The sequence below is a fragment of the Ursus maritimus genome, unplaced genomic scaffold (genome assembly GCF_017311325.1).
Source record: "Ursus maritimus isolate PB19 unplaced genomic scaffold, ASM1731132v1 scaffold_93, whole genome shotgun sequence".
Lineage (NCBI taxonomy): Eukaryota > Metazoa > Chordata > Mammalia > Carnivora > Ursidae > Ursus > Ursus maritimus.
In genome coordinates, this window is record NW_024427141.1 from 25,022 (window position 1) to 35,394 (window position 10,373).

General features: G+C 36.3%; 1 protein-coding gene across 1 annotated transcript; it reads right to left on the bottom strand.

The window, feature by feature from the left end:
• Positions 1-9,218: 9,218 nt before the first annotated feature.
• On the bottom strand, positions 9,219-10,373 carry LOC103681139 (olfactory receptor 4K5). The gene has a single exon (XM_008710655.2). The coding sequence runs from the start codon at positions 10,185-10,187 to the stop codon at positions 9,219-9,221; it is 969 nt and encodes a 322-aa protein (XP_008708877.2). The 5' UTR covers positions 10,188-10,373.

The following is a 10,373-nucleotide window of genomic DNA, read 5'->3' on the forward strand; positions in this document are numbered from 1 at the left end:
TGTGTGTGTGTGTGTGTGTGTGTGTATGTGTGTGAGTGTGTGTGTATACTCTAGTAAAATGTTCACATACTTAGCGATGCATGAACAGTGATATTGGAGCATTGATTGAAAGAGATAGGTAATACTGGAAAAACACCTACATATCTATGAATTTGAGAGTGAAGCAATATAATTTTTTAGCATGATGGAATATATTCAATGATTAAAATTATTTTTGTATATGAATTTATGTGTCAAATTATAAAACATGTCAGGAGAAAGTAATTGGAGATTGATTAAATTATTATGTGCATATTTTTAGAAACAAAAAAAATATGGACAAACTTATGAAAAAATGTTTTAGAATATCCTGGTGAGTAATACAAATTTTAAACTGAAATGAATACAAAAGGAACAGGGTGAAGATCTGTATAAAAGGGACTTAAAGTGAATCTGTAAATATTTTTAAAAGTTTAAGCTATGGCCAAATATACTATATACATAATAGTAAGTTTAGGAAATATTATTTTAAAATTTTACTTCCTGTGTTTTTACATCTTGAATAATTAGCAAAAGTGTGATCTTCAATAAAGTTGGAAAAATACATTAAATGAGCAAAACTTTATTTATTTATTTTTATTTATTTATTAGTAGGCTCCATGCCCAAAGTGGGGCTTGAACTCATGACCTCGAGATCAAGAGTTAGATGCTGTACTGACCGAGCAAACCAGATGCCCCTAATGAGCAACACTTTATAAAATTACAAAGAAAATACAATGAAGGATGGTTTCCATTCACAATAGAAACAAAAGATAAAATATAAAGTATCTGGAAAAAGTTAATCATAAGTATACAGATCGTACATGATGAAAATTTTAAAACAGTGAAATATGAAAGGAATAATAAATATAGGGAGGTATGTTTCTTTTATTGATTAGAAAGACTCAGTTTTGCCAAAAATTTAATGTCTCTAAATCTAAATATAATTTAAATATAATGTAAATTCTTTCAGAAAATATTTATTTTTGGACCTGGGTGGCTCAGTCAGTTACGTGTCTGCCTTGAGCTCAGGTCATGATCTCAGGGTGCTGGGATCAAGTCTCGCATTGGGCTCCTTGCTCAGCAGGGAGCCTGCTTCTCTCTCTGCCTGCCACTCCCCATGCTTGTGCTCTTTCTCCCTCTCTGTCTCTCTGACCAATAAATAAATAAAATCTTTAAAAAAAGAGAAAATAGAAAATACTTATTTTTAAGATAAGAAGCCGACAAAAATACTGTCCTAGGATAATGGAGAGAGACTGCAGGTAGAGAAGGAAAACCCATATCTGGAGTAGGAGTTGATCCCAATAAGGACAAATCACTACCCGCACATGGAAGAAGGGGTGTGATACAATTCACTTGCCATTGAATGGATGTGGTCTCACTGGGGAATGTCGTCATATCAGGTTTTCTGGTTTAGTCCCTTCTGCTGATCACCTGTTCAGGCAGTAGCAGTGCTTAGACTAACCTTAATAAAAGGAATTCCATGGCTTTGGTCTCAGTTGGACACTGATGTGAGATATAAAAATGTACACACTTTGTGCCCACTCTCATAAATCTATCCTCATTTTTCTCTGCCACATATTCTAATTTTGATCTTTCAAGGCCCCTACCAAACCAGCAAAACTATTTTCCACGGTCCAGGAATTCATATTTATTTTTACATAGGACCAATTTTACATCCCCAATTTGGTAATTGAGTGAAATATTTATGGCTCTTCCCAGTAACAGAATTTTCCCTCAGCAGTTTCCGTTAGAGTCATCTGAGTGGGCAAGAATGCAGCAGTTGTCCATTTTTTGGCTTGTGTCAAGACAGAATCAAATCATTTACAGAAACCCTTCTTTGAGCCCATAAAATTGATCTGAAGTAAAGGTATTAATGCAACAGAAGTAGGAAGTACAGAGTTCTGGACTACTTAAGGGTGCTGATTACTTGTGCTTTTATACGAGCTTCAGCCTGACCCCAGAGGCACCAGTTGCAGTACGTGAGGGCTTACTGCTGTGACAGTTAGAAATTGTGACTTGTTGGTACTTGGTTCATGATGAGTGGTGCTAGGCACATAGTCACTTGAAAACCCATGGTCTCTGTCACTAGAAAAGTCAGTCTCTGGTAGGGCCCTGCAGCTTCCTAGGATTCACTTTTCAACCAGTGTGTTGTTCTCTGCTGCAGGATGCAGGGCTTCTTTTCTAGGATCCTAGGAGCTAGCATTGTCCTTCTTCTGTGACTTGGCCAAAGAATCTACACAGTGTTCTTATTTATCATCCCTACCTCTATGTCACTGGTTTTCCTGGTTTGTATAGCCTGAGTAGCAAGGACAGCTTGCACTCAAGACTGGACTTAGTACAAAAGATTCATTGGAAAGTGGAAATCCTGTGTGACTCAACCTAAAATTGCATCAAAGACATGTATGGGAATTCAGTGAGCCTGTAAGCACTGTGTCTCTTTCTTAATGGTAAGGAGTACAAAACAGAATTACATGTCTTGTATGTTATGAGGGGATTAGGTATCATGCCCCAGAGTATTCAGACCCTTAAAACCTGAATGATTTGGCAGATCCCTGAAATGTTAGGGATTATCTCTTATCCTCTTTTATGTCATTGCTACTCAAAGGTCCAATCACTATGTGCTTTCAATGTAGTGGACTAGTATGATGATGTATATAGATTACCAGGACCATTAAGTTTCCTGAGGACTACACTGTGACAGAGTAGGAGAGCCAGGATAGAAGTGAGTCAACTGCAGATGTTTTGAGGGTGAGGGAGTGACTGATGTGGTTTTTATTTTCCTTAATTTTGAAAACTCTATCACAAGATAATAGTTGAGAGGTTTTCTTCGTTGGCATTTCCGTTGCTTTGTGACATCCTTCATGTATTTGGTCTCGATATAGTTTGGAATTTCAAGATACCGTTACAGCATATTATATGGCAAGGTTCTTCTCCAAAGGAAAGTATTTATGATGAAATATAGTTTTGTCAAAAAAAAAAAGTAAAAATACCTGTGGTGAACTACTGGATCTTGACTCTGCTGTCGGATTCTTCTCTCCCTTTTCAGTCTTCTAAAGACCATCATGATGTGCCTTGTAGTGACTTAATGTGTTTCTCCCAGGGGCTTCTGTTATTTATTTTTGGAAATTATACTGCTAATGCTTTGCTTTTACCCTTTGGCGAATTTGAATCAAATTATTTCCAGTTATTTTGATTTTAATAGAACTAAAGCTTCTTCGCTTTTTATCCTAAGCTAGCATCTTCAGGTACACTTTCCACTGGCCATATTGTCTTCTCTCTCTAGAGTCTGTTCCATCACTTCAGCTCCTTTACTCTCTGAGCTATGCATTTGGTTTCCTTTCCTTGTCTGAAGTGTTACTCATCCACGTAGCTTATACACACAGCAGAAGTAATTTACATTCTGAGAGCTGAGGGAACAAACAAGTCTGCTCTGGCTTTTGGTACCACATCTTCTACTTTTAAAAATAATCACATTGTGAAAAAACACTTTAGGAATATGTTCATTTGCCATAGACATAGTGTGGAGTTTACTTCCGTCAGGGGAACTATATTAATTAAATGAGGATGTGGGTTAGCGTGGTGATATGAGTAGAGAGCCAAGAGCCTTATTAATTGGGTAAATGAAGATTCTTTTTCCTTTTGTCCTAAGTGTTAATGGATAGGAATTGAACGATTTTAAGGAGGGGACCTGATCAAAAGCAAGTAATCTCCTCAGGAGCACGTAATAATAATGTAGTCTGCACTTGGATTTGACAAGTCTTTTGACAAGCAGAGCAAAAGTTATTTTCACATTTCTAAAATGTACTTTTCTTATTTCCCCATTTTTACGCAGTTAAATTTATGTCTCTGTCAGTTTCTCAGTGGAATAGGAAAAGTCCACAGAGATCTGTGACAAGACAGGAAAAAAAATATTTTTTTTTGAAAATTTGGTAAAGAAAAATTTCAAATTATCATTTTGAAATGCCTGTATGAAAAAAATTATTACCAAATTATATTAAGATTTGTTTTAAACAAAATATAACTTGGGATTCTACTGTGCTTAATGTCTCAATTCCAGCTGAAATATATTGCTAGTTACCTTGAATAGTTGATAGAAAGTACATTAAAAATGCATTGGTTTTTCTGTTTTATTGGAACTAGAGTAATTTGAAATATTTTATGAAAAAAAGTTTGTAAAGTCTATGAACTCTTGCCTTTATGTTTTGTTTGTTTTTATCATTGACTGTATGACACACCAGTGCGAAAACACAGAGTGGTGCTGCTTCTGCCTTATCAGTGGTCTTAAGACCTGCAGGGTAAAGATAACAAGCATATTTCTCTTTTCAAATGGGAAGTTCTTCAGCAGGGTCTTTTCTTTTTTTTTTTTTTAATTTTTTATTATGTTATGTTAGTCACCATACAGTACATCATTAGTTTTTGATGTAGTGTTCCATGATTCATTGTTTGCATATAACACCCAGTGTTATATGCAATATGTCCCCTCCTTAATACCCATCACCGGGCTAGCCCAATCCCCCACCCCCCTCCCCTCTCAAACCTCAGTTTGAAGAGACTGTCTTTTTTCCACTGGATGTTTTTTCCTGCTTTGTCAAAGATTAGTTGACCATAAAGTCAAGGGTCCATATCTGGGTTCTCTATTCTGTTCCATTTATCTCTGTGTCTGTTTTTGTGCAAGTACCATGCTGTCTTGGTAATTGCAGCTTTGTAGTACAGCTTGAAATCAGGCAACGTGATGCCCCCAGCTTTGTTTTTCTTTTTCAACATTTCCTTGGCAATTCGGGGTCTTTTCTGGTTCCACGCAAATTTTAGGATTGTTTGTCCCAGTTCTTTGAAAAATGTCATTGGTATTTTGATCGGGATGGCATTGAAAGTGTAGATTGCTCTGGGTAGCATGGACATTTTAACTATGTTTATTCTTCTGATCCATGAGCATGGAATGTTTTTCCATTTTTTTGTGTCTTCTTCAATGTCTTTCATCAGTATTCTGTAGTTTCTAGAGTATAGATCCTTTACCTTTCCAGTTAAGTTTATTCCAAGATATCGTATGGTTTTTGGTGCTATTGTAAATGGAATCAATTCCCTAATTTCTCGTTCTTCAGTCTCATTGTTTGTGTGTAGAAATGCAGCTGATTTCTGAGCATTGATTTTGTATCCTACTACACTACTAGCCACACTACTGAATTGTTGTCTGAGTTCTAGTAATGTAGGGGGTGGAGTCTTTTGGGTTTTCCATGTAAAGTATCATGTCATCTGTGAAGAGAGAGAGTTTGACTTCTTCTTTGCCGATTTGAATACCTTTTATTCTTTTTTGTTGTCTGATCAGCAGGATCTTTTCATGAAAAGCAGACTGATGATTAAAACTTTAGTACAAACTTTAAGGATTCAGTGTTACATACACTTGAATTCTCCATTTTCCCTATTTCCAGAGTACTCTACAAGGTTTCCTATCACATTAAAAAGAAAAAATAAAGTCCATGAATGACTGGAGAAAAACTAATGAGCAAAAATAAAAACAAGCCTTTGGTATGGAAATAGTCACACTGGCTTGGAACAGAAAATGGAATTTTATTTTTATTTTTTTTAAGTTAGTAAATACTTCATTTGTTGTATTACAAGAGAAAAAAATCTAGTTTGCAAATGATATCATACACTTCATAGATGCTAGGATTTTGCATATTTTGAAATATGTTGTGGATGAATTTCGCTTCAGTATATAAACAGATGAAACAGCTAACATTTTTCGGTTCACAAAGCTCCTGAGTTTCCTCATTACATGTCATATTTTATGAACCACTTTTCGATGCTTTTGAGTTTTCAATATCTTCTAAATACTTAAATGTTTCTGTATCTGTCAGAGTGCCATCAGGAGACAGAAACTATACTGGTATTTTGAACAAGAAGTGTTGATTATGAAGACTTAGCAACGGGTAGTAGAGAGTACAAAAAAAGGATAAAAGAGAACTCCAAATAATGCAGTCGGGCTGAAGGAGAGAACCCCAGGAAGGAATGAACTTGGAAGGGGGATCCCCTTCTCAAGGGTGCGTTTCAGAACTCTCTGGAGAGCTTATGAATAGGCCTCTGGATAAGAACGAAGCTGGTCCAAGATGGAGGGAATGAGGAGCAGGAAATTTAAGGTGGAGACTGGCACCACAGCTTGCTGGAGGGTGAGTGCCACTGGTGTCCCATGGCAGCTGCACTGTAGGAGAAAGAGATTAAGGACACTGGAAGTGGAAAGAAAAGCCTCTTTTTTTCTGTAGTGTTCTTCCAGCATCCTCTCATGACAAAGGTGAAATGTTTTGAGTCCAGGTCTGGTATCACAAAGCACTCCAATGAAAGGTGGACTTGATGTCAAGAAACAACAGATTGATAATCTATAGAGCTTCTTTGTCAAGAAATATACAAAGGAAAAAATATGATTCTTCTTTATTAAGTGGAGTATTTTATTTTCATTAACCTACCTACCTGTTCTTGTTACCCTTTTGATGAGAGGAAACTCCACACATTATTGTGATCATTGCTCTTTTTCCTGGTGTGCATTAGCTCGAAATTCTTCTAATAGCTCTGAAATTGTATCTAGGAAAGTAGTCAATTTTGTCAACATGTAAAATTTAGGACTTTGAATATCCAGCTTGTCAAGATATTATACCAAGAATTAAGAATAAAATGTGTTGTTTTCTATTACAAGAAAACTTGCTGGCTTTCCAGGCAGTCTTTGGAAGAACTTCACTGAAATATAAATAGCACTTCATCTGTTCTTGAATGAGATCTTGCAAAATAATTTGTTTGTTTGTGAGGAACATAAGTGATGCCATGTGAAAAAATCCGAAGAATTTGGGAAAATTTAGAGTTCTTTGACTCAAACATTTCCTCTTCTGTAAATATTAGCTATGAAAGTTCAGACTCCATTTGTTTTTTTTTAAAGACTTATTTATTAGAGAGAGAGGGAGAGAGAGAGCACATGTGAGTGGGGGAGGGGCAGCAGGAGAGGGAGAGAAGCAGACTCCAGGCTTAGCTGGCTCCCAGGACTCTGAGATCATGACCTGAGCCAAAAGCAAGAGTGTGATGCTTAACCGACTGAGCCACCCAGGTGCCCCCAGACTCCATTTCTTAATACTCATTATATTTCAAGGATTCCAGTAAGATAAAAGTTTAAGATTAATTCAATATCATAGACAGCATATACTTTTCCTTGCTAAAGTTCACTCTACTGTCATTTTTTTTAAACTGAAAATCAGATCAGTTTCTGAAGTAAAATATTAATGCATATTCAATCTTATGTTTAAGTGTTCGTGCTGTTGTTGGGAAGGAGAGCTATGATGTTTATCATATTTTCAAAAGAATTTCATAGCCAAAGAATGTTATGAGTCTTGAGTAGCTAATAACTGGTCCAGTTAACCAGATTACGTACTTTCTGAATTTCTTAACACATTCATTCACATTATTTACTATATTTAACATATATTTTTATAAAAGACCTAACAAGAAGGCTCAGTTTCATATTAGGGTAATCAAATCACCTAGCATTGAGGAAAGAATGAAATTAATAAGCTTTTTAATGAATTCTGCCTCCCTAATACTTTCGTACTATAGGCTGATTAAGAGAAAATCATACAGTCCTTTATTCAAGAAGAAGGGGAATCATAAGGCTGGACCTCATTCCCTGAACAGAATACAAGGCATCCTGCATGGTATAGAGTCAGGAAACATTGGTAAGATCTCTTCTTTCTGTCCCTGTTTCAGATCTAAGCTGCTAACTCTCCCCTCTCACTACTGATAGAGTTATATCCTAAAAATAGAAAGAAATGAACGTGTATGTATTCCTGGAAAAATTAACTGATGGATTTAAATTTACACTGAAGTATAAATTACTGTTATGCTACACTTACTGAAAGGTAAGCTTTGAGAGTAGAAAAGAGCAAAGAATACCAGGTCTCAGAAGAACTAAAAAGCTAGGGAGAGGGTAAAAACTGAGTGGGAGGGTGGGGGAAGAAGAGGAAATTCCCAAGGTTTTTTTCAATATTTTACTTAATGATGCTTTATTACAGTTGGATTCAGAAAAGATGAGATGTAATTGGGAAGATAAGAAGGCAAACAACAAAAAGCAAAATTAATGTTTTCATCCTCAGCATAAAGGAGAGAGTAATATTTATGTTTGTCTAATCGCCTTTTATGAATTGAGGAGTTTGGGAAAATAAAAACTACTAATGAATCATTGAACACTACACCAAAAACTAATGATGTACTATATGTTGGCTAATTGAATTTAAATTAAAAATATATAAATAAAATAAAATTTGAGAAGCATCCAAAAAAAAAAAACCCACTTAAAAATCTTCATCAACATTAATAAATCCCCTAACAGTCCCTAGAGTTCAGGGTAGAGATCCATAGGTCCTTCTGGGCCCAGGTTGCTGTTGGATTGTATGTTTATCATTGATTCATAGAACATTATCATATATCCAAAGAACTCCATGTTTGGTCCAAATGCAGACTGTTGCGTAGCTACTTATAGCATAGACTAAAAACTTAGTGTTTTCAGAGGAAACTGACATGATCTTAACTGATCATAGAAAGACCATTAAGTGAAAGATTTGAAATGCAAGCTCCTATGATGTATTCATTGTAAACATTGTAAATTCATTGTAAAACATTATTAGTTATTGGAAAACAACATAGGATAGGCATAATTGATGTTAGGGAAGGGATTTCATAATTTAAGAATCTCCACTTAAGTCTACACACTTAAATTGGTGGAATGGCTATCTTCTGGTTGGGAACATTCAGTTTCACATTCTTAAATATTATTCATCTATATAGCTTTTTCAGTAATATAGATTAGGAAACTCCCAAGATCAGGAAAAATGTCTAAATGTGTGCTCACCAAAGAATCAGGTGCTCCTTTTTTTTCCCCTATCATTTTCATATTTACCTGCAACTAAAGCAGTGAAAGTATTGATACTGTCCACATATAGTCATTCTGTTATTTTATTTCCAGAACCAGTAATCATATATTTTTCCATATTTTTGATATTTAGCTTTTGCTTAGGTGATACCTGGGAAGGGACTAGTTAATATCCATTAGATATTCTCTATATCATCATCTTCATCACTTCCACCATAGTTGAGATATGGCACAAGAACACATTGAAATATTTATAGACAGAGCATCAATTTGAGGAATTTGAAGGAATTGTGTCTTAATAAAGGGAATTCCTCACTAGTGGAATTTCAGAAATTTTCTTGGACCTCAGATAATAGGTCATAATCTTCCTCATGGCAGCCTTCATATCCCTGTTCCTTAGTGTGTAAATAATGGGGTTTAGAATGGGGGTGAAAACAGTGTAAAATATGGCAAGAAGTTTATCCACAGGGTAAGTGGTAAAGGGCCACACATAGATAAAGATGCAAGGTCCAAAGAACAATATTACTACGGTGATATGGGCAGCCAGTGTAGAAAATGCCTTGGCCATTGCAGCAGAAGACTTAAACCAGACAGTGACAAGAATAATGATGTAAGAGCCAACCAAGAGAGAGAACGTACTTAGGGAAAGGATTCCACTATTGACTACAATTAGTATTTCAATGATGTAAGAGTCCAGGCAGGCAAGTTTGGTCACTCGAGGAAGGTCACAAAAAAAGCTGTCTACTACATTGGGTCCACAAAAAGGTAGGTTCACGGTAAATGATAACTGGCTTAATGTGTGCACCAAGCCCACAGCCCAAGAGACCATTACGAGGACAGTGCACGTCCTTCGACTCATGATGACTACATAGTGTAGGGGTTTACATATGGCTACGTATCTGTCGTAGGCCATGGAGACGAGTAGTACCATCTCTCCTCCAGTAAAAAGGTGAATGAAGAATATCTGGGCAATGCAGCCACTGAAGGAGATGGTCTTATGTTCAGTCAGAAAATCTGCAATCATCTTAGGGGTAGCAAAAGAAGCCTGACAGATGTCCACAAAGGAGAGATTTCCCAGGAGGAAGTACATGGGGGAGTGTAGGCTGTTGTCAGAAGTTACTGTGACGATAATGAGAAGGTTTCCCAGCACAATGACCACATATAACACAGCGAAGAAAACAAAAAAGAAAAGCTGGAGTTCCTGGGAACTAGAGAGTCCCAGCAATACAAATTCAGACACCACTGAAGAATTGACCTTATCCATGGATCCAGGTTGCAGTCGGTCTCCGTAACAATCCTAAGGGAGGGGACATAGGAAGGAATCAGAATTCTGAACCACAGACTTTTAATGCAAAGTGTTCTGAGATCCCAGATATAATGTGTATTTGCTGAATAAGAAATGTTGAAGAGATCATGATAATATATCTGGAGAGTAGGAAGGAGCTTAGGA